A 25,692-nucleotide genomic window follows, 5' to 3' on the forward strand; every position below is an offset into this window, starting at 1 on the left:
AGGGAAAACTCAACAGAAAAGTAGTTAATTGCATAACAGTTAAGTTCGTATAGAATTATTATTTGAGTATCTGTTGAGCATTCATTTTTTTAGCTGAATAATCGGGCGCGAAAGCTTCGTCATGAAAATGCAAGATAGTGATTGGCTGAAAATTTTGAGAGTACCAACATTAAGGTATTGCATTGAATTTTGGTTATGTTGTCAGAATTATTACCAGTTGTGTAGGCAGGTAAAATTCGTCGCTTTGCTGAATATAATTTATTTTCTTAAATGGTTTTCAATACGATTATGGCTGTAAAATATTTAGAATATTACCTATGAAATGTTTCTTCATATAATTACAACAACAGGTTCGTAATAAATTATTGTTTTAGTGTTTCAATAACTTTTCTTTTTAAAAGGTTGTGGTTCTGCAAAAGTAGCTGCACAATTGATAGAGTGCGATACTCGCGAAAGAAAAATGTGACGATTATGTACTCATTTAATATTTATCCTGAAAAATACTTTTGGTTTCTGATTATTGAAATTTAATTTTATTTGGATATAACTTTTACCAGATGGGTAAATATTACAAAGATTTAGTGGAGTGCGTTTCTATTTCACACCAAAATATTTTATTTTTATTGCATTGCAGGTCGTATATAATGAATTGTTTAAGATAATAAAACATCTGTAATGATTACGGAAATGTTTTGTACGTCGAGAAATGGAGCGACAACATTGTAATACACTTCAAAACTTTGATGAACCAAAAACTGAAATATTAAAAAAAAGATTGCTGAAGGCTACGAATACTTCCGCTAGTGTTAATATTCCTCAGAATAGTGCGCACAATGTGCTATTAAACACATTGCGTGTAAGTTTTAAATATTTCGACGTCTAATTGCGATTATAAATATATGCGCCTTCAATGACTTTGTTTGTTACGTTCCAGGCGCCAACCTCGAACAGTATGATTGTTACCTCGGTGCAGGCGCCACAGAGCTCCATGCCCATAACTCATAATCTCGTTACTCATTCAATTGCTCCTGTGAAAATACACACAAACAACTCCCCATATCCCTTACAACTCTCCACAGTGCATGTGCCAGTTCAGATCCCTGGATCCACTTCTAACATTAATGTGCCTGTGCAATTGTCTGGTGCAACTAGTACTGTTCCTTTGCAAATCACTCCCGTTAGTCTTCCAATACAAGTTTCCGGAACAACTAACGTTCCTGTTCAGTTACCAGCTGGCGAAACAATAAATGTGCCACTACAAATTCCTACAGGAAATCAAAACATCCAACTAACAGGACCCACTTTACCTTCTATGCCCCTTCTCCAAAACACAGCTCAGCCACTTCACAATTCTATTATACATTTACACATGGGTTCAAATGCTCGACCGGGCAACCTAGAGGGTAATTCAGATATGAATGTACCGAGCACTCAAATTCAAATGCCAGAATCAGGAGTGCAGGTTAAAATGAATAATCCCACAGTGACTCAAGGACAAATGGGTTCGAACATAGTTCAAATACCCAACTCATCGAGTAGTTCTATACAGTTGTCTCTCCCGAACTCATCAAATTCTGGAGCAGTTTTGAGAGGTGCGCCGAGGACAATGCCTCATGTGGTGTACATTCAAACACCAACAGGACTGAAGCCAATGACTAATACAGAGGTGATTAGCCAAGCCAGCACGAGTGGCAATCCGCCACAGATTATTGTCCGGAGACCTGTAAGTATTGCAAATTATTTCTAACTAGCTTTCTGCCCGCGGCTTCGCCCGCTTTGTCTAAAACATAATAAATTATATACTAAAACCTTCTTCTTGAATCACTCTATCTATTAAAAAAAACCGCATCAAAATCCGTTGCGTAGTTTTGAAGATTTAAGCATTCAAAGGGACATAGGGACAGAGAAAGCGACTTTGTTTTATACTATGTAGTGATGTCCAATAATTATTCCTATTTCACAATTTTACCTCTATTAATAGATTTGATTAAGACTTTCATAAATTCATCAATTAGGCATAATACATATCAATAAGCTACTTACATGAGATGTTGTTTACATTCTAAGTAAATCAATAATTGTAGTGGAATTTTACAGAACATTCAGTTTTCAAATTAATAAAAAATATCATTTGTGTGGACATATAATATTCAATAGGGAAATTGTGATGATATTAATGTAATATTTCTATGGAAAAATAAATTGATTGCAAAAGTTCATAGAATATAAAATTACTTAATTATACTCTGTTGGATGTTTAGAGAAAATAAAATTTATTGATACATTATTTTATTCAACAGAGATAATCTAAAAATTCTGTTTTCTAAACATATATGATATGTATTTGGATAGTATTTGTATTTATCATGAGATTTCCACAATTTTCTTGTGCCATTTGTGTGGGAAAAATTAATTTTACATTAGTTTGTTATGTATGTGAGAGGCTAAGTATGATAAAAAGTTCACAAAATATTGCATAATTAAATGAATTTCTTAATAATTTCTTAAAATAATGCGTAGGTAGTTATACCTACATATAAAATGGGATGATTGGTGGATTATTATTAACTAGAGATCCGCCCCGGCTTCGCCCGTGGTACATATTTCGCAATAAAAGGTAGCCTATGTCCTTTCTCGGGTATCAAAATATCTCCATACCAAATTTCATGCAAATTGGTTCAGTAGTTTAGGCGTGATTGAGTAACAGACAGACAGACAGAGTTACTTTCGCATTTATAATGTTAGTATGGATTTTGTCAATGAAATTAGAGTATTCAATGTAGATAATTACTTGCTTTAAAAAATGATACCTTGTGTAGTTATTGTAGTATGAGTATATGAAAACAAATATAATTAAACAAAATGTAATTAAAGCATTAAAATTTATGTAATCAACAAAATTATGTAAATATAATGCTTAAAAGGTATTAAAAGCTTCTATCTCAAAATACTGAAATAATAGGTAGTATGTATTATTATTTCAGTATTTTGACTGGTATGATATTATGTGTTCTAGTCTTGCTTGAAATACTTGAGCTTTCATTTCAATATAACAACTTTTGTAATTAAATTCCTTTGTTTTATTTGTATCTGAAGTAAAAAAGTATTTGATTAAGGTTTTGTTTGACCCTTCTTTGTTTATTTAAATTTATCACAGAGATTATACTTACATTTATTTTATATCAAGAATAGATAACTGATACCATGTATAATATTGTGAAATATTAATGATAAATCTTTTCTTGCAGGTAACAAGCAATTCAAATATCCATTTAATATCAAATGTTGGAAATAAGCCCAATATTGCTCCTAAGCTTCCGGGACAAAAAGGTGCTTCAATACTTGCACCAGCTAATACAGCTCAACCGATTGTGATTCAAAAACCGAAAGGGAATGACAAGATGATGGTTCCAGTTAGTATCGCTCCTGGCACCCAAGGAAAACAAGCCATAGCATATTTAAGCTCAGTTAAAAAACCCAGCACAAAGAGCATAACGGAAAACCAATCAATACTGATATCAAGCAATCAAACGTCTGTTAATACAAACAACCAAAAACTGTTTATAACACCCATGAATATGCCAAAGATTCAAAACACGAAATTCATTTTACCCGTCACACTCCCTGCTACTATGTCAACTAAGGGACCTGTGATAAACCTCCAAATAGCTAACGGACAAATACAGAATGACCCTCAAGGGAACATAACAGTGATGCGAGATACTCCAATGGAGTCTTCTGAAGTGCCTCCATTACAACCACTAGGGAAGATAGTTACTATTAATGGCAAGGATGGTTCTATACCACAAAGTCCGAAGGCAGACAAAGGATTTACTATATCCATTCCTGGTTCTAGAGCTGAGCCCACTGGTGAGCAGGGCGAGTACACCTTATCAATACCAGAGACCAATGCATCAATGAATGATGACATATACACTGTGTCCATTGCTGATGATGATGGTGGACAGAGTCAGGAGCAATCGTTTACATTGGCCATTCCTGAAAAAGGCAAAAGCCTTTTAAACAAAAACATCTTAGATAGAAATGACATAGCACCGGTTACGATAGCGGCTCCTGCCATATTACGGCGTTCCAACTCCGATAATGGTGAACGGAAAATAAACAATGCTAATATTAAACGTCGGATTTCTCTGTGTGTAGAGAATCTAAACAATAAAAACTTTAAACTAGGTCCGCCTCTCATGAAGCCAATGAATAAATCCGATGAACACCTAGATACTGATAATAACGACGATCATCGCGTCCCGTCCCTCTTCTGTGATGAAAAGCTAGACAAGGATAGAGATTCAGACAATGAAGATTATAAAGAGAAATCTGACAAAAGCACTGCTAACGATATTACGTACATCACTTTTAAACGTGAAGATCCTGAAATGGAAGAAGATCCACCTGGCTTGATATGGAATAACGGAGTTGCAAAGCTGCAAGGAAGCAGCATACACTTCAGGACTAATGAATTTGGTATCATTGATGTGATCGACGGCAACAAAGACGACAATTCAGTAGGGAAATATCACACGCCTTTGAAGCAAAGAATTGATAAGACAAAAGAAAAGAAATCGTCATCACCTGAAGACCTCTATAGATGTGACGGGTGCGGATGTCACGGCATGGCCGCGGAGTTTATCAACCAAAACTTCTGCAGTGTTACATGCCAAACAGAATATCAGAAGCTAAACCACAAGAAACGGGAAAGAGAAAGAATTGAATTGGCGAAGAAGAGGAATAAAATGAAAAAGCTTTTGATGCGGAAACAGAACTCTGATTCTGAAATGTTGCAAGACAAAGAGGACGGTGTTAGGAGTCAGGAACCGGAGACACAAATATCTGAAGTGCTATTGATGAAAATGAATGAAGAACTAGTTGAGAACGAGAAATATCCATGGATGTGCGGGAAGAATGGTTTCTCGTGGATGCGTTACTTGGACGTCTGTAAAGCGAAGGCGGCTCCCGTGAAGTTGTTTAAGGACCCGTTCCCGTACAATAAGAACGGGTTTCGAGTTGGGATGCGTCTAGAGGCGATAGATCCGCACCATCCTTCCATGTTCTGTGTGGTGACTGTGGCGGAGGTGCAGGGCTACAGGATGCGCCTGCACTTCGACGAATACCCGGACGTGTACGATTTCTGGGTGAATGCGGACTCGATAGACATATTCCCGCCGGGCTGGTGCGAGAAGAACGGGCGCTCGCTGAAGCCGCCGGCCAGCTACACGCCGGCGACGTTCTCGTGGCCGATGTACTTGAAGCAGATGCGCGCTATTGCGGCGCCGAGGCAGCTGTTCCCGCACGTCACTACGTCTACGGTAAATCATTTTGTTTTTATAATATTTTTTTTTATGCCTTTCACTCTAAGGATTGTTTATTAATTTTATAACACTTTTTACTGTGCTTTTAAACCCTCAATGTCATAAACATGTCATTCAAAATATAGCCAATGCCAGTTAGGATTAATAATGCTTTCTTCTGGTGAAATAATTTTTCGTATTAGTAATTTCGTATTCCTAGTTATTTAGCAAAAATTAGTTTCGAAGTTCATATAGGTATACATTTCTATCAAACACAAATTAAATCTTTCATCTTTTCAAATCTTTCTTTTTTACATTAGTACATTTCCATTTTATAAAATTTTATAAAATATAAAATAGTGTACATATGTTGTGACTTGCTAATTATAACACCGCTCTCACAGATGGTGAAACCCACCGGTTTCCGCATCGGCATGAAGCTCGAAGCGGAAGACCGGCACAACGACATGGTGTGCGCGGCCACAGTGACGGATTCGCTGGACCAGCGGCTGCTGATCAACTTCGACAGCTGGGACGACATGTACGACACGTGGGTGGATCCGACTTCACCGTACATACACCCGGTGGGATGGGCGCAGCAGAACGGGCTGGTGTTGACTCCGCCTAATTGTGAGTTGTTTTTTTATATTAAACTTTTATGAACTAAGTATGTATCTAAGGATTGGAACTCTACCGAATACAGTTTTCCCAGCTTCTTATAATCTATCCAAATTTAAAGCAAATGTGAATTAGGCACATGTTGATTTTAATATCTTGGTAGTTAATATCTAGGTGATTTTAATATCTAAAAAAATAATCGTAGAAACATAAATTTTGTGTCGATAGTCAGCACGCTTTTCTTTTGATCTGTAACGTGAAATAGTGAGCAATATTAACAATGCACGTTAAAACGTGCGGTCGGGTCAGAAACTAAGAAAAATACGGGGCGTGTGCGTGTGCTCGTGCGTAGTTCACGCACGCATTGCCGTGTTGACTGTTGACTCTCAGTCAGTACTCAGTATGTCTGTAGCGGTGCGGCAACGTCGCATACGCGCTTGCAGTAATGACGTGCACGCAGGGAGCTTATATTATACATATTTAGAAATATATTTTATATAGAAATATAATATATTTCGAGATAGAGAGAGAGAAGAGATTCTATTTATTATTATAGAGAGATTTTTTCTCTATGGGCAATTTAAAAGTCAGAAATAAAAACAATGCTGCTTTCCTCTCAATAACATGAATCCAAAGTATCTTTGTAATAACAGAAGATAGTAGCAAATATTATGCCTCCTCTACACTACTCGCGAAGTTCCTCGGCGAAGTACTCTGCCGAAGTCCGCGGTGCTATAATATGGCTCGCACGCTGCAGTTACGTTATGCGTAAGCGCACGATGTTGCACGTGACTAGGCTTGCACGCGTTTACGCACGTCACGTCAAGTTGTAAGCTGCGCTTTACTGCTATCCAAAATTTGAACGGGCTGATTCTCTTAAGTTACCTAACTTACTTATTATAAACTATCTGCTCCGCGCGGTATCACCCGCGTGGTTCCGCTCCTGTTGGTATTAGCGTGATGATATATAGCCTATAGCCTTCCTTGATAAATGAGCTATCTAACACCGAAAGAATTGTTCAAATCGGATCAGTAGTTCCCGAGATTAGCGCCTTCAAACAAACAAACTCTTCAACTTTATAATACTTATTAGTATAGATTGGGTGATGTCAGCGCTCGAACGATCGTTCTCTTTATTTTATTGATTGTTTCTTCGATATGTATCCAAAATGAATCAAACCTAGTGAAGGAGGAACTCTTTTGGTTCTATTATTGTTCTCATAAAAGGAAGAAGTAGTTTCTCTATGGCCTATAAGGCAGAAGATCATACATCGATTTAAGAAAAAATAATATACTATAGTTGAGCCAATTTAATAGGCAACATTTGACGTCTATCAATTTTATCTTCATAGGGTGGTAACCTGCTTAAAAACATCGATAAAAGCGAATTAATCGATACGGACTTTAAACATTTGTCAATCGAACTTGAAACACATGTCAATAATTTATGATGATTTTTATTCCCAAGTAATCAATGCATTCGATTCTAGATGTCAGATTTCGATTTTTAGAGTAACGTCTCTGGTATTTAAAAAGAAAAACAAAACCGGCCAAGTGCGAGTCGGGCTCGCGCACAAAGGGTTCCGTAGCAGCAAATATAATAAATTACAGTTAAATCAACCTATCTCAAAAACTATAAGAGATACTTTGATCAAACCAAAAATCGTTGAAAGAGTTAATTAGCATGCATCACCTCTATTTTTTTTAGAATTTTATACCCCGTAGTTATAAAAATAGAGGGGGGGGGACATACTTTTTACGACTTTGAGAGCTGATATCTCAAAAACCGTTCACTTTAAGAAAAATGTTTTTTAGAAAACTTTATATCATTTTAAAAGACCTTTCCATTGATACCCCACACGGGTATGTACATCGAAAAAAAAAATTTCATCCCTCAGTTACATGTATGGGGGGCCCCACCCCCAATTCTTTTTTTTACTATTTAGTGTCATATTTTTGTAGCGGTTCATACAACACATATTCCCATCAAATTTCATCACTGTAGTACTTATAGTTTCCGAGTAAATCGGCTGTGACAGACGGACAGACGGACAGACGGACAGACGGACATGACGAAACTATAAGGGTTCCGTTTTTGCCATTTTGGCTACGGAACCCTAAAAAAGGTTTATTGACACAAAATTGTACCGACGTCAGTTCTTTAAATAAGAAAATGTTTATTATGTTTAGAATGGTTTATCAGTAAAATCAAATCCTAAAATTAGTTGCATCGGTCATTATTATTATAAATATGTAATCGTAATTGAAAAAAGTTAAGCAAATGTGCAGTTCTAACAAAACGAAATATCATGTTATTCTATGTCGTCGTTACTAGGTTACGTTGTTAAATTTTGCTGAACTGTCAAATGTTGCCTATTAAAATGGCTCTACTATAAATTTATATGACAATACTGGATCTATCTTATATAAAAAAACCAAAAAACGTTACCACAATCTATAGGTATTGAATAGGTATTTAATCTAGAGAAATCATAAATACTTAACTAAATTGGTAGAAATAATTTCGGTAATCAATTTGCCGATATGTTAATTTTTCAAAAATTTCACAATATTTTCTGATGTTTGATTTTACGCGAGTAATATACATTTAGAAATTAAAGACTTTTTAACGGATTTTAAACGCGATTTATTCATTCTATTATTTTCCCGACGTTTCGAACACTTTACAGCGAGCGTGGTCACGGGGAGACTGACCCCGCTCCCCGTGACCACGCTCGCTGTAAAGTGTTCGAAACGTCGGGAAAATAATAGAATGAATAAATCGCGTTTAAAATCCGTTAAAAAGTCTTTAATTTCTAAATTTCACAATATGTCTGAAGTTCTTTACGTAATAAAAAAGTCGGGTTATACGTGTTGTAATTCGCCACTCAGACAATCGCTATGAAATTTCCTGTTGATTTATTTGAAATGTAGAGAATTTTCTTGTTTGTTATTCTATTTTGATTTGATTTTTGTAATAAGAAAAGTTTTTAAATATTTTTTATTCATAACACCCAAACAACTTCTATATATTTGATTATATGATAAAAAAGGTGATACATAAACAATTAAAATGTTAATTAAAATAATTTACTATTTCACATAAGAAGTATTGTTGTAGGTATGTTTTTCGATAGATATGTATGTATTACAAAAATTGTGCCAAACATTATGCATACCTTACGATGATAATTTACAACATCACCACTATGTATAAAAAAATATATTTTTAAACTACATAATATTATGTCAATAAATAATAAACTGACAAATGAGAATCAACCTTGTCGCGCGGGTTCCGCACACGAAGTATTTTTGTACGCAAACACTGTTATCAATGTCGCTCTGGTTATAGCTACGTGAGTCGAGACAAATTCGATAAATAACATAATATATTTATTATTTTGCACTTTGTTTGTTTGTGTGGTAATAAATTAGCTTATATTATTTAGAATTTTCGATAAGGGTGGGAATGTAATCAGTACTTATAAATATATTTTTATGTTAAAATTGAGGACCATTTTTTAACATGAGGTAAGAGGATGATACTGTTTTGTGGGTGGTCAAATGTTCGCAGAATTGATTGCAGCCATGGTCAAACTTATTCTATTCCGAAATTTTTTATTCCAATATTCATAAGCATTGTAATTTTTTATGCTATAAATCTTAAAATTATAAAGTAATTAGTAGTTATAATAATATAAATAGAAGAAACACTTTCAATAAATATTTAGTAGTATTAAGCGATTTCTTATCTATAGGGAAATATTATGGATTTGGTTAAATAAAATTTAAGCAGATTTTTTTAAAACTGTTTTTGCACCTACCACAGATTATATAATAGTCAACTACATTCTACACAGTTTCTGTAGTTAATATGTACTTGAAATAGTATAGACAGACCTTAATTTCTTTATAATTTACATTTTTTTAAGAATTCATTAGTTCCTATGCAATTAGTGCATTCCCAATGCAATCCCATTAAAAGGTAACAATACAAAGTATAAATTATATTAATTTCATTAATTATATAAACTTTAACATAACTTCAAATGACAAATTATAATTAAAAATCTGTAAAACTAGACCAGTTCTCTTACGTAGAGTGGATGACCTTGTTTAACTTAAAACACCAAGTTTTACTTAAAATAATGAATTACATATATGTGTTCGTGTTGACAATGTTGAAAATAAAAATAGATTCTATATTTGTAGTTTATAAATGAGTTTTGTAGGATCTAACTAAGATAGAGAAATAAGATAGAGAAATATGTAATTTAATTACTAAAATAATACTTAATTTCATTTTCAAGTCATATTCAATAAAACAAGTTAAATTGCAAGTGTTTACAGTCGAGAGATACTGTAACAAGATATTTTAATTGAGATGTATCGATTAAGTTGCAAATTTAAAATACGCTCGTAAACTCTACCGAACGAAAGCCTTCGTTCAAAAACGCATCCCTCTTTACGTCATATCAAATAGTTATGATTGTCCTATATTTACAAATTGACTACAAAATTTCCTGAACGAAGTAATTATCGCATTTAAATAATGCGAGGTTTTTAACAAAATGGTGGATAATATATTTGTTAATTACCAGTGTTGTTAATACTTAATAGTAAACACGTCAGTAGCTCACGGACGTCGGGGCGGAGTGCACGCGTGTCGTCTCGCGGGCTTTTATTTCATAACTCAGTAAAGTTGAATCGGGATAGACTGGTGATATTTACATAGCTATTCGATAAGATAAACACTGTTGCTGGTGTAAGACGTGAATTTGAAGCAGTGCATGTAATATTTGTGTTGTTTATTGTGAAACAGTGGAGTTAAATATTTTAATTTCTTTAATAGAGACGTAAAAGTTATAATTGGTTAATTTTCTATCCTGATGGAGGTAAAGTGGGATATTCTTGTAGGAATACAAGACAGGGGAAACAGCTAGGTAATGTTTACGATTATTTTGATTGTGTATAATATAGTAATTAAAATTGAATGGTAAAAACTTTATGATATCGGCGACATAAATTGCTGTTTAGCATAATTATCTGTGGCATTGTTGGTCCTTATATTATCATTGGTAAATAAACGAGTTATATTTCTTACTAGCTTTCCGCACACAGCTTTTCTCGCGTTGTCAAAGAAAACATAGAGCCTCGGGGTTATCCCCGCGTGGTTCCCATTTCCGTGGGATTTCCTGTGTTCTTTTTCGGGTCTCAAACTATCTCTTTACCAAATTCCATCCGAATCGGTTCAGTGGTTTAGGAATAAACAGGAGACAGACAGAGTTACTTTATTTTTGACGTTCTTCCACAAGTTAGTTCGCTTAAAACACTGAAGAGATTTTGATAGAGTTTTGTAGAGCCTGAATTTGAAAACTTATAAATTATTATGTAGGTATTATATTGATGACCTAGTTTGTTTTATAAATAGAAAAGCAAATTAGTTATCAGTCGTTTTAAATTATCTAAAGGATTCTACATAGAATGTTAAAGAAACCGTATTGAATAGATTTTTCTAAGATTCAATTAGTTAGTAGAGCAACTCTAACAAATTGAATTCTCTAGAGAAGTAAAGTTTATATCTTATCTTTATGAGAAGAATATATTTTTTTCTATATTTTTTAACCGACGTTTCAAAATACGGAGTTCTCAATTCGTACCGTCTTTTTTATACTTTTTAATGTATTTGTACACAAACAAATAATTTCTCATGTAATAAAATGAATCATATACGTAACATTTGCGTATGTTTTCAATTAAATAATGAATAAAAAGAGCCTTAAAATTATTCACGCATGTCCATGTTTGTCCTTCGAGACAAAGATGAAGGAATGTTAAACATATATTATATTTAAATTACAACCGTGTTTATGTGTGCATTGTACTGATATTAATATGATATTTCAAGTCATATATTGTCTCTTTGGCTGACTCTACATTGTTTAAAAAGTATCTACATATTCAAAGATTAATCTAAGGAGAATAAATGTTGTTAATATTTTCGTTACGAAACATTAATAAGGATGAACGATGTACCGAGTTAAGATCGATAAAGTATGGTATGATAGGGTATGATTTATCAACATTACAATTCAATTATACGGGACTAAAACTGTTGTTTATGGATTCTATTATGATAAAAATGCCTTATTTCTAATATTTGTATGTATTGATTTGTATTTGTATGTGTCTGTGGTTGTGATTGATCTATCTTATTATATCATAAATCAAAATAATATAATAATGTAAAGAAAAAAAGTAGTCTTTCTTCGTACTTACTTAGGTACTTTTCATCCCATTCACCCGAATTACATTACCTATATTTATAATAAACATAAAAATCCCTTATATCTCAACTATATAACCCATACACCCGTAGTATTAGCTAAATATAATATCTACTTATACATAAAAAAGCCAAGATATCCGTTGGTCCCATTATAGAAGCCCGCTAGCGTGGCGTCCTCGACGCTCGCCTTATATAACGTCGCTTATTGAAATTCACTACAATCGTGTTTGTGGAAACGTATCACCTTGCCACTCGTAATTAATTATTTATTTAATACTAGCAGATCACCGTGGTTTTGTACGGGTCAATATAACGCGAAAAAGTAGTCTGGCAGTCTGTGAAATTACGCAGTATTATTATTTTTTTTAATTTGTTGTAGCCAGAACAAATTTAAACGGGACAAGTCAGGTGGTATTATTAAATTAAAAAAAAGAATCATCAAAATCGGCGCACCCAGTCGAAAGTTCCAAAATTAAATGCAAAAAAAGAAGTCGGAAGCGGGACGATTTAAACACCCTCCCTTTCAAAGCATTATGCAATACATAACATTTCGTTTAGTTTGAAGTCTGTTTTCCTGTCTTCATTTTCGTCGAAAGATTCTCTTTATAATTGAATATTGCATATCTTTGAAAAATTATCTTATGTTCTATAGCCGCGCGAACATAATAATCACACTGGCTAAGCCTAGTAAATATTTGGGGTTGATCAAATTACTTGCACCTTGAAGAAAATATATAATTCAAGGTTAAATATACCTTATCTCAAACCTGACAACTCTATGAGATACTTAAACCTTTACTACTTACGCCACGTGTATTTTTCTAGCCTCTACCTGTCTGCTCTTTATTGATATTTTATAATTAAGTGGACTGAAGCCGCGGAATAAATCCGAGGCGGGAACGTCCTTATTAACCCCGTTTCTCTATAACCGCATTGCTTCTCATTAGATTTCCGGTATTGTAATATGATTTAGCTGAACTAAAAGTAAAGGTGGAAGTTATCAGCTTTTATTATGGTTATTTTTAAATGGAATAATTTTAAATAAAATTTGCTCCAAGAACTTTAAAAATGGGTTATTATTTCCAGTCTACAAAGACCTCGAACGTTCTCATGGGACGTGTACCCGTCAAAGACGATATCAATATCTTTGATTAACGCAATGTTTTAAAAAGAAGTAAAACGCAAAGATGTATCCATTCTTCCAATTTACAAAGACGTTCACGTGGGACGCGTTTTTATCGGAGACGATAGCGATACCTTCATTGAACCTAATGCCCTAGGACTGACACATTTAAAAACAAAATAATTGTAAAAAATTGCTCTAAAGAAAGTAATATTGCCCTAAACAAATTTCAAGACATACGTAACTAGATGTATTTCAACATGCATGTAAAATTGACATGATTTTGATAGAGCAACTACGGAGTTTCTCGCCGGTTCTTCTCCGCAGCTTTTCGAATCGATGGTAAATGGTAAATACTAAATTATGTCCTGACTATTCAAAAGTTCTTCTAGAATAATTCTAATTGTATAAAAAAATGTTTGAGTTTGAGTTTACGAATTGTTCCAGTCTACAAAGACCCCGAGTCGTTCACATGGGACGCATACTTATCGGAGACGATGTCGACGGCGGCGCCGCCGCGCGCGTTCAAGCCGCGCCCGCCCGTCGGCTTCAAGCCCGGCATGAAGCTGGAGGTCGTGGACAAGAGGGTGAGTTGGTATAATATTGCTTATAAATGAAATAAAGTGGTGTTTTGTATAAATAATTATTTATCAGGCTATATAATAGACGCCTCTCTTCAATAAGAGTGAATCTTCTAGAGCGACTTGAGTTCACATCTTAGCATAAAATCAGGCCAGATCTTGGTCGGGCAGTACCTTATCGGCATAAAAAAATATACAAAAAAATAATTGAAGACATACTAGTTACTTAATTTTCAAATATAAAAGTTTGTTGAATAGACACTTTTTCGAGATATATTTTTTTTTCGCAATACTCGTTAATTAATTAAAATAGAATGCACAGTTGCAGCAAAGGAAAAATTAAAATTGTAATAACGCCGGATTGAAAGTATACGAACGCAATCGCTTAATTTATCATTCCGTTTTACGATTTATTTGCATGATATTATGTTGTTGGTTATATTTTGTATAAAATATTTTCAGTCATAAATAGAAACGTATTTTTTTCCTTGAGTTTCGAAATCGTTTGTGAAGAGTTAATATGTTGGTCGGTTACTATAATATGACCTTGTTAAACTTAGTAATTTGTATTTACTTGAAGAAATCACTACAATGCTATAAGCGAAGCTTGTGGTCGATTTGTTTTTTAAAATATGTATAACAAGCGTTAAATGATATGTAGATAAAACATTTTAACACATATTAAAAGCAACACTTATAAGACATACAGCTTCTATTTTTATTCGTACACACGAAAGATAATAAGAGCATTATGATTTCAAATTTTTGATTCTCTACGCGCATAAGACTTAAAATTTCTATTGATACTCTTACTACTCTGTTTATTGTTACGAACTTTCAATTTCCAAAGCTCGTGTTCATAGTAAACATTTGACGAGCAGTTGATCTACAATGTTGTTGAAAACTTTCAACATGTAATCATAACAACATGCATTATCAATTTATCAGTTCTGCAGTACGCAGTGCTGTTCCTTCAACTTTGTTGCTAAGAAAATCTTTACTATGAGTACATTTTACACATAAAAGATAATTTAATTTTATATATTTACTAGCTTTCCACCCACTTTATCAAAGAAAATCCCGCATAGTTCCTGTGGGATAAAACCTATGTGTTAATCCAAGCTACCCTCTGTGTCTGCCAAATTTCATGAAAATTGGTTCAGCAGTTTTTGCGTGAAAGAGTAAAAAATAAACAAACTTATGAAGTGAAACTGTTTTAGGCGCGTGGAGAGTAAAATCTCAAGGCATTACCGTCACTTTATGGTGTAAGGTGACGATTTTGGTATCTTTGAATCTTGCCAAAGAAGTTTCACTTTTGACCTTTCCATTTATAATATTTATTAGTGTGAAAAAGGATTTACAATAATCGACAACACACGCAGGTGCCGTTCCTGATCCGCGTGGGCACGATCAGCGCGGTGAAGGGGCACCAGGTGCGCGTGTCGTACGACGGCTGGCCGGACGAGCTGGCGCACTGGCTGGACGACGACTCGCCGGACATACACCCGGTGGGATGGTGCCTGAAGACTGGTCATCCGTTGGAGCCGCCGTTGAGTGAGTACCAGTTATAGTTAGGGATTTGTAGTTTATAAATTAGACTGGAATTGCTAGATGCTTTTTTGGTATTCCTTAAAAGTAGTAATTAACTGGATATGTTTACATTGCACTAAATTTAAGGGGCTATTTTTTTTTAACGTTGGGAAATGTCTTTACGCATCCCCCTCGGCAGTTTTACTGTCCAAGGGGGTATGTGGGACTCGCTGCGAAGCCATACCCACTAAAACCCAACGGTGGCCGTCTATCACCCTGAACGACGGGGGCTAACAGCCAGTGGTTCCGGGGCCTGAGTTATTAATATTATTAACATGTATAATATGTATGTATGTTGCAGCGTCGGAGGAAGCCGCGGCGGTGGGCCCGTGCGGCGTGGGCGGGTGCCGCGGGCTGGGCTCGGTGCGGGGCGGCGCGCACAAGCAGCACGCGGCCGCGTCCGCCTGCCCCTACCGCGCGCCGCCCGTGCCGCTGCCGCCCAGACTTGTGCCCAGGTGTGTATACGAGATTTATTCATATTTTTAAGCTATTGTATAGCTTCTATCGCGGGCCTTGAGCGCGGGGACCGAATCCAGAAATTTATTAACGAAAAACCTCACGCTCCCCACTCAATTTCTATAAACAAGGAAAATTTCTATACGTGAGGAAAATTTCCCTTTGCCGCATAATTATATAGATAAGGAAAATTTGTATAAGTCAGGAAAATTTCTATACGACAGGAAAAATCCATAAGTCGGGAAAATTACGATAAGTCAGGAAAAATTTCTATATCAGGAAAATTTCCATACGAAAATTTCTATAAGAAAGGAAAATTTATATACGCTAGGAAATACGACAGGAAAAATACATGTCGGGAAAATTACGATAAGTCAGGAAAAATTTCTATACGTGAGGAAAATTTGTATACGCCAGGAAAAATCCATAAGTCAGAAAAATTACGATAAGTCAGGAAAAATTTCTGTCAGGAAAATTTCTATACGTCATTTATAAACAAGGAAAATTTCTATACATGAGGAAAATTTCTATAAGCCTGGAAAATTTGTAGAAGTCAGGAAAATGTTTATACGCCAGGAAAATTTACGCCATAAGTCCGGAAAATTTCGATAAGTCAGGAAAATTTCCATACGTCGGTAAGATTTCTAGAAGCGGGAAAATTTCAAAAAAAAGAAAAATTTCTATAAGTCAGGAAAATGTTTATAAGCCAGGAAAATTTCTATACGCCAGGAAAATTTCCATAAGTCCGGAATATTTCTATAAGACAGGAAAATTTCTATACGTGAGGAAAATTTGTATACGCCAGGAAAAATCCATAAGTCGGAAAAATTTCTATAAGCTGGAAAATTTCCATAAGGCAGGAAAATTTCTATAAACAAGGAAAATTTCTATACGTGAGGAAAATTTCCCTTTACCGCATAATTATATAGATAAGGAAAATTTGTATAAGTCAGGAAAATTTCTATACGTCAGGAAAAATCCGTCGGGAAATTACGATAAGTCAGGAAAAATTTCTGTCAGGAAAATTTCCATAAGAGAGGAAAATTTCTATACGTCAGGAAAATTTATATACGCCAGGAAAAATCCATAAGTTGGGAAAATTTCTAAAAGCTGGAAAATTTCTATAAGAAAGGAAAATTTCTATAAGCCAGGAAAATTTCTATAAACAAGGAAAATTTCTATACGTGAGGAAAATTTCCCTTTGCCGCAAAATTATATAGATAAGGAAAATTTGTATAAGTCAGGAAAATTTCTATACGTCAGGAAAAATCCATAAGTCGGGAAAACTACGATAAGACAGGAAAAATTTCTGTCAGAACAATTTCCATTCGTCGGGAAATTTTCTATAAGCTGGAAAATTTCTATAAGAAAGGAAAATTTCTATAAGCTAGGAAAATTTCTTTACGTCAGGAAAAATTCTATAAGCCAGGAAAATTTCTATACGTGAGGAAAATTTCTCTTTGCCGCAAAAATTTCTATAAGTCAGCAAAAATCCATAAGTTCCGTACACTTAGATTGGTTGCAAATTTAATACATAATATGGAATTTTTTCCACGATCATACAGCAAAAAAAAAAAAAATTTAATTGCAATTTTAACATTGTTCCGGACTGCGGACAAGGTTGCAAAATGAGATTTATTGTCGTCCTTATGTACCATTCACTTGACCGTAGTTTGAAAACTTAAATTATTGTGAATTGATTGTCTTGTAAAAATCTTAGTGCTCGCCCCGCTACCGCCGAAACTGGTGGTTAGGTTTGTATAAACCGCCATTCTTCTATAAGGTCATCCTGAGGCACTTCTGGGTGCACGTTATGCGTTATCTCTCTTTTATTTATCATGATTGGGCACGTCGCGATGTCCACACGTCGTTTCAGACCATAAAATCAAGCACGTGCAAGTATTTACATAATAACTAGCGGTCCGCCCCGGCTTCGCCCGTGGTACATATGAAAAATAGATGTTGGCCGATTCTCAGACTTACCCGATATGCACAGAAAATTTCATGAGAATCGGTCCACCCGTTTCGGAGGAGTATGCAGACTAACATTGTGACACGAGAATTTTATATATAAGATAACATATGTGTTTTAATGATCTGTAACAATTTCATAATAGCTTAATTTTTTTCCTATTTCAGATCGCACGGGAAATCCGTTAAATCCATCAATTCATGTACCCCGACTAGCGATACACCTAAAGAGAAGTAAGTTTGCCTTCTATTTTATGCATTTTATGTATAATTTTGTATAAAAATGATATTAATTTACGTTTGTCTATCTCTAGGTTACCGCGAGGTCGTCCTCCCAAGCACAAAAGAGTGGAGGAAGTTGCCAAAGCTGAGCCGGTAAGTTTGTAACAGTATTCTGAAACTGAAAATAACTACATATTATTATGTAAAATCGACCTTCAAGATATTTTGATTACATAATATACAGTTTTGTTTTAATTTGAACTTTAAATTTTAATTGACAATTCGTTAATAATCCGGTGCGTCGTTGATGGTAGAAACTAGAATTACCGAATGAATGGGAATAATTGCGTGATCTTTTGAAAAACAACCGAACGTTATTTAATATAATAATATCGTTGGTTGGAAAAGGGGATGGGTTAGGTTAGATTCGTGTTTTTTTTAACTACCCAGGCATACGGAGCCCCGCGAAGCGGGGCTTCCTCGACTTACTCGATTTGTCTTCTTGTGGATGTTTAGAAAAAGTAAATTCTGTCGTCATTCAATTAACGCGCTAGTCATTTAACAACAGGCCGAGCGTTATATCCGCTCTGTTCAAAGGGCTATGTTACAATCTGCTAACTAGTTGGATGTTGAGTGTCGCGTATCAAAGCAACGTTCGGCCTAGTGATTCAATTGAATGTCGACGTTCAATCATCGAGCTAAATAGTTATTCAATCAAATAGCAGATTCAACTCGATGACGGCGATGTGTATATTTTTTTTTCGTCAACAGGTATCCGACGAGGAGTCGGTATCGAGCAGCGGCTGCAAGCGGTGGCGCGGCTCCTTGCCGTGCGGGGCTGTGCGCGGCGAGCGGGCGGCGCGCGAGCCGCTGCCGCCGCGCGCGCTCGTCGCGCACCACCTGGCCGAGCTGGCGCTGTGCCCCGACCCCACCGCCTGGACGCAGGTATTGTGGATCCTGCCAATTATCGGCTCGACGCGCGAGCCCTCTCACTCTCACCGCCTACAGCCGACTGAGCCATTGAGTTACATGTACTACGTACTAGAGAGGACATCGCTACTACACTTTTTTTAACACGATTTAGAGTCAATCGTCTCAAACTCAATTTTTATTTGTTACATTGATTGGTTTTAATTGATAAGTTTATTCATATTTTTTTAATAAGATGAACAATATTTATTTTTTACATTGATTGGTTTTAATTTATAAGTAATAAGAGCTATTACGCACTGTCGACCAGTCGCTGGCGACTCAGTCGCCGGCGACTGTGACTTACTATAGTTCAATGGACTGAGCAGTGTCACGGCCGCACGTGCGCTAGAGACAACATAATGCTTCCCTTTCTTTCACTCACATACACTACAAGTACAGAGCATAAAATTATGTGCAACTTTCCGACATGATTCACCGAGCCTTAACGGCCGGCCAGACGAATAGGGTGGATCCTCCCTTTATCAATGGAAGAATTCCACCTTCCTTCACACAATATTTAGTACCTAATAAATAATAAATAGATATAAATGATAGTTTAAAATTTAACAGGCTAAAAATGAAATTTTCATCATCAAATTCAAGTTTTCTAACTATTACTCAAGAATATTCCATAATTCAACAAAACTTAATTTATTTCAACAAATTTTTTTTTGTAGAAGGAGGTAGCAGCCCTCCTCTCCCGTATCGCGGGAGCCGCAGTGGGAGCAGCAGCTGCCGCAGCCCGGCTCTCAGGGGCTGAACTACTCATGGCTTCCTGCGAGGAACTCGTTCACTGCCTGCGCCTGCGTCTCGGGCCAGCTGTGAAGGTGTATGCAGCGGTGCGACACCTGCGCGAGAGGCTCTGATCGCGGCCCCTCGCGCATTCCCGCGCTATGTCCATCATCATGTAGACTCGTGAAGTGTAGTGAAGTCACAGAATACAAAATAGTAGCTAAACGCTACAGAACGGACACTCAAAATTAAACTTACCTCACCCCGCACGATCGTGATTAAAATGGGCCACATTTTTCTGCAAGGACGATACGCAATGAAGATTGACTTAAAGTAATTTTATTATTTTGGATTTGTGATTATCGTTTTTCGTAGAAAATGGTTAGATATTGTGCTGTTTACGGATGTATTTCATCAGAAAAACGCGATTTTTTTTTTACGCTAGTCACAAATGTGCCAACCATAAAGTGTTAACATACACATTTGCAGTCTCTACAGTGTGACTGTCAAAACAATAATTTTGTATGGAGTGTCCGGGGTGTGGTGAAGTGAAGTGAAAGTGCTAAAGTGACTCTGTGGAACGACAGTGACTAGGTTTAGTGAATAAACAGTTTTCACGGCCTCACCTCAGTTGCTTCCATTGATAGACTGATTATAGGTATAGTGTTGGAAGCTTTTTGCTAATTGCCTCGCTATGTGATCTATAGGTCTGGGAAAGATAGTGATTGCCACTTTTGGATGAATTTTGGATTAACTGTTTTATATTTGAGTGCAAGCTTATTTGATATGCTCAGCTTTTTACCTCCATGATTTTAGAAGCTGTGTTCACAAAATAAACTTTGTCTGTGTTCATAGACAATGTGCACGCTGTGATTTTGCAAAATATTTTTGGGAAGACATTCAAATGAAGCAGTTTTATTTTGCCTGTTCTATTGCAGCATAGAAATTGCGAATTATTTTGTACAATACAACGACAATATTAAATGTTGTTATATATGTTGTAAATATTTAGGAAATTTCTAAGTGTATGTAATTTTTTTATGTGTATTAAAATTTGATAGACAAGCACAAATGTATTTGTTTAGATTTGAGGTTGTGATGAACAAATCACTAATGTAAGGGCAGAAGAACATTTTTTTTATCTGTGGTCAATCAGATTTATGTTTTACATAGATTATAAATCAATGTGTCATGTTTGTGAAAAAATATTTGTTAGCATGTAACTATAAATCACAATTTAATGATCGTTACAATGGGTAAATCACTCCATATTACAATTAAGGAACAATTCTTTATATACCACATCCAAATAATCATTAAAGTTATTAATCATATGGTTTTAAGTGAATCATGTTAAGATTTCAGTCAATGTGAAATATCTTACCGTTAAGACTAGTCATAGCCAAGTAGGTAGTCAATATTGCTTGTTATCAAAATCAAAATTAACTTTTTAAACAAATCAGGTAACTTTACAGTCATATTAAAATTTATGTGTGTGTAAACTGTTTAATCGTAAAAATATATTGAGATGTGTTTCCTAACAATAAATAAATCTAGAACATGATAATTATTATGTAATACCAAAGATGTGTAACAAATAATCGAAATTAGATTGTGGAATGTATATTGTTGTACATAATTACTTATCATTTGTACATAGATTTTATATGTAGTGCAATTATAGTATTAATAAAGAAGTTGTAAATAATGTAGTAAAATTAAAAGTTTTTTTGTTTATCTTAAAGAAGTGTTCAGTTTCAGTTCTACTTATGAGATGAATGGACTACTGTGGTATTTTAGTAGTTTCGTAATAAATGGAAGAACTGCAAAATGTGCCGTCTGAATTATAATTAGATAAGAAAAGGTTGTTACTGAAACCTTTATATGGACTAAAGTACATTAATAATTATGATATGCAAGGGAAATGTAACATGGAATGTTGTTTTTTTGTAACGAGGAAAACATTTGTTTGCTAAATTAAATCTATCACTGCTCAAATTGATATAAAATTGTATAAATTCTATACTACATCATATCCTTATTCTCTGGTTTTTACACTACTTTTTATTTGTTGGTATAGGTATATCAAAATTGGTTATACCTTAAAATTTATATAAATTGTGACCAATAATGTAAAATGATCCATGTAATGTAGTTTAATGGACTATTTCGCATTAAAATCCACAGGATTATTAGGTGTAACTTCTAAATGTATTAGGTAGGACATAAGTTCTTCGTTTAATAAAGTCTATTTTTGTTGAACTTTGTAAATAGAATTTCTGTAAGTGTTTTTTACAATGACCATGTACAGAGTTGTGGTTATAGATGGATGTAAGTTTTTACAACTTCCTAATGCTATTTGTGCCATCTGTTTGGCACGGTCTATTGTAAACTGTTGTTCTGTAATTTAATAAATTTTTTTGTGAAATAATTTTCATTTTTATTTTGTGCACAAACATCCTTTATACAAGGCTAATAAAAGTGCTCTTGAAATATTACTATTAAAGAAATACCTAAAAAAATCTATACCCGGGTATACCCGGGATACTTGATTGCGTGCAAACATTCGCGCAATAATTATCTTTGCGTTCTTATAAAAACATTTGCAAATGCCATTTTACGTATTCGTGGGTCTGCTTATTCGTGCGAATGTGTCACCCAGGTGCCCAGAGCGACCGGGCTTTTAACGTTCATGTGGGAAAAGCAAATTTTAGTGAGATTTTGTTTTATAAAATAGGCTCTATGCCTTCTCTGTGCTCGTCTCTATGCAATTTATTTTGATCGAGACTTGAATGAGATGTCAATTGTCAATGTTAGTGTCAAGTGTCAACAATCATCTGTGTTCTATCAATGTCCATAATGTGTCATATGAGCTCGGAGCCGGTCGCCGATCGATAATAACAAATAGGAATAATTGTTACAATAATACAAATATTTAATTAAACATAACATAACTTTAATGATATTGTTTTATGATTTTAGTAATGGATACAACAGTGTGATCGTGAAAGACTTGCATAATGGTTTTGATGTAAATCTTCATTAGACTTGTATTGATTGAGAAACATGTTGCGAATTGCATATTTCTTTGCAATAATAACTTGTGTTCTATGTAGCGATGGTGATAGATCTCCTTTCTACAATAAATGTCTCAAAAGTTGCGTTAAATCTAATTGTACAGCAGGTAAATTTGTTTTTTTTACTATTCATATATCGTAACTTATAAACATAATTTCGAACATATTTTGTAAACAAGACGAGTTGTTGAATTGCAAATTCATCAAATTCAAGTAAAAATACCAATAAAATAACAATTATTTTATGTAAATTGCTGGATGTTTCTGTACAATTCAATGTAATTGGAAAGTTAATCTTATCTTTTATATCTTAAGATTAAATATTTATTTTGAAGTCTTACTGGAAAAATGTTCATGTTATAAAAATCCCATTGTTTCCAGATGATAACTTTTTGCCAAGCGCAGCAAATAATCAAGATGTATGGAGTAAAATGTTATTATGGAGCTGTCAAGATGAATGTCGGTATTCCTGCATGTGGAAGACTGTGCAAGGTTTCCATGAGCGAGGCTTTGCTATACCTAAATTTCATGGCAAGGTAGTTAAAAAATTATTATAATAATGTGATAACAAAAACACAGTCTTCAGTTCTTGGTTTATGCAAGTTTTTATACATTTTAAATATTAATTAATTTTTTAAGATTCTATTTCAGCAAGTGTCTTGTCTAAGCAACTCATGTCTCGTGATATTTATTTCCAGTGGCCATTTGCAAAAATCTTGGGAGTGCAAGAACCAGCATCTGCGTTTGCATCAGTGCTGAATCTTGCAGTACATGCGTTTATGTACAATGAGATAGCGAGGCTCTTCCCAACCAGGTCTATGCCTGTTGTGCTGTTTTGGCATGTGTTCGCTGGGGTACGTAAAGTTATAATAAATAGAGCATAAAAATATGTCTTGTATGTAGAGGTGACACTCCCTATTTACAGACATACATCTATATTGTGCCTGTATAAAAAATTTAATATAAAGAACTATTTGTATATAATGTAATAATTATGGATTTTCCTTTTTAGATATGTATGAATGCTTGGTTTTGGTCTACAATATTCCACACCAGAGACAATTATTTCACCGAGTTTATGGACTATGTTTGTGCTTTGTCTATGGTCATGAGTTTATTTGTTGCGGCGGTATTAAGGTATGTGTTAATAATTAATATCATATTACCTAGTTATGTATGAATACTCGGGTCGCCTCATATCTTTTAGCCTAGTCGATTTTTGTGGTTATCAGGCGATATGCCTTTTTGTTGATTTTTTTTTGCTCATCCCCATCTGAAACGAACCAGGACCCGTCAATTCTATAACTGCACTATTCTATTCTTCTATTGGCCGTCAACTAGCACTCATGAAAAAAAAAAACATTACAACTCAAATCAACCCTTTTGTGTAGGAGTGTATTAAAAAAGGAGTCTATATTCTATTAAATTCATTTGCCAGCTCATCTACATATATTCGTGAATAGATATTGACGAATATTCGCATTCAAAATTAATTCAATTCATGGCAGGGTGTTTCACAAGCGGAAGACGATATCAGGCGTGGCGCTCCTTTCAACACTAATGTACTTCGTAGAGCACGCGTTATATCTGTATACGGGACAGATCGACTACGACTATAATATGCAAGTCAATGTGATATTTGGTAAGTTTCATGGTAGAGATTATTTTTATATGAAGTTCTATGATAACAAACTTTGTGTTGTTACGAACAATATGCTGATTACCTCGCGTGGTCAGTTTTTTTAATAAAAAAATGCAGAAATTTTTTGCAAATTTTTGAAATAACGGGCATGTTTTGGCTTTTATATTTTAAATTATAATAAGGATTCATCATTGACGAATGAACTAAAATTTTTCGAGTAACATTGTATTAAGTCATTCATTTAAATTAACACCTTATTCCCAGGCAGTAATGTTCAAAGTCAAAGCTTCGAATACTTTGATCGTGAGTCTAGTTGTTTATTTACTTCAATACTATTATAATCATTTAAATTTTAGTTAAATCCACATAATCATCATTTAATTCATAGTTAAATCCATACTAATAATATGGAATTTGCCATCCCCAGGTGTGCTAGGCTCCGTCATCTGGTTAACCTGGGCGATCATCCAGTACATAGCCGGTCGTCGCTACGTGCGGCGCCTGATCCTCTTCATCATTCTCTCCGGAGTGGCTCTGACCCTGGAACTGCTGGACTTTCCACCCAAGTTCGGATGGGACGCGCATGCCTTGTGGCATTTGACCACTGCCCCGTTACCATTATTTTTCTATAGGTTTGTATTTTTTGCTTTTGAAAATTTATGCGGGTACTTTTTTTGGAGAGTTCGGGAAAAGTTTTTTTCGTATTTGATATACACGTTTTAATGGACTATTGGTAAATTTGCGTATAAATTAATACTAATGAAGATAGCTGAACCAAAATGTTGAGATTAATAGAATCATTTCAAAGAAAATCCAGATCAGAACACGATAGCAAAAAAAAAACAAACTATTTTTGAAAATTTGTACAACTCATGGAACCATTTTGTTTCAGGTTTGTAATAGACGATCTCAACTATCTCAAGACATCACTACCAAGCGCAAAGAGTTACGTGAAATCAAATTAAAATATTGTAATTTAATTAAGATATTGAAATAAATAAATAAGTTCAAACCAAAATAATTTTATTTAAAAATAATAAACACTGAAATTTACCCCACTTTTACGAACACAAATTTAAGGACATGCACTATTGACGAAGGAAGATATTT

General features: G+C 34.8%; 2 protein-coding genes across 3 annotated transcripts in view; both read left to right on the forward strand.

Moving 5' to 3' along the window:
- Positions 1-210: 210 nt before the first annotated feature.
- Positions 211-25,692, forward strand: part of l(3)mbt (lethal (3) malignant brain tumor) — a 250,249-nt gene continuing 224,767 nt past the window's right edge. Inside the window, exons 1-12 of one of the 2 annotated variants that reach the window (XR_016316038.1) lie at positions 211-350; positions 635-856; positions 935-1,723; positions 3,249-5,324; positions 5,711-5,936; positions 13,787-13,926; positions 15,303-15,474; positions 15,812-15,965; positions 18,106-18,171; positions 18,252-18,312; positions 18,931-19,104; positions 19,809-20,411. Coding sequence is in view for 1 of the 2 variants with exons in the window: in XM_089698830.1 (XP_089554956.1) it covers positions 707-856; positions 935-1,723; positions 3,249-5,324; positions 5,711-5,936; positions 13,787-13,926; positions 15,303-15,474; positions 15,812-15,965; positions 18,106-18,171; positions 18,252-18,312; positions 18,931-19,104; positions 19,809-19,997 (4,197 nt within the window). In the remaining variant the exon portion in view is untranslated. Of the gene's footprint in view, positions 351-634; positions 857-934; positions 1,724-3,248; positions 5,325-5,710; positions 5,937-13,786; positions 13,927-15,302; positions 15,475-15,811; positions 15,966-18,105; positions 18,172-18,251; positions 18,313-18,930; positions 19,105-19,808; positions 22,295-25,692 lie in introns of those variants that run through there. The other variant, XM_089698830.1, reaches the window with a different exon arrangement.
- Positions 22,731-25,622, forward strand: PGAP3 (Per1-like protein PGAP3). Its single transcript, XM_089698810.1, has 7 exons — positions 22,731-23,047; positions 23,322-23,476; positions 23,639-23,794; positions 23,953-24,077; positions 24,449-24,582; positions 25,010-25,214; positions 25,475-25,622. Exons 1-7 carry the CDS (start codon positions 22,930-22,932, stop codon positions 25,545-25,547), a joined length of 966 nt encoding a protein of 321 aa, XP_089554936.1. The 5' UTR covers positions 22,731-22,929; the 3' UTR covers positions 25,548-25,622.

The sequence above is a fragment of the Colias philodice genome, chromosome 9 (genome assembly GCF_061535455.1).
Source record: "Colias philodice isolate Cphi_HAF_F1 chromosome 9, ilColPhil1 Martin Lab GWU primary, whole genome shotgun sequence".
Classification (NCBI taxonomy): domain Eukaryota; kingdom Metazoa; phylum Arthropoda; class Insecta; order Lepidoptera; family Pieridae; genus Colias; species Colias philodice.

Bases quoted from the DNA above. Each gene is read 5' to 3' on its own strand.
- PGAP3 (XM_089698810.1), top strand. From the start codon at position 22,930: ATGTTGCGAATTGCATATTTCTTTGCAATAATAACTTGTGTTCTATGT. The intron at 23,795-23,952 runs GTACGTAAAGTT...TTTCCTTTTTAG, and splicing joins TTTGGCATGTGTTCGCTGGG to ATATGTATGAATGCTTGGTT. The intron at 25,215-25,474 runs GTTTGTATTTTT...ATTTTGTTTCAG, and splicing joins TTACCATTATTTTTCTATAG to GTTTGTAATAGACGATCTCA.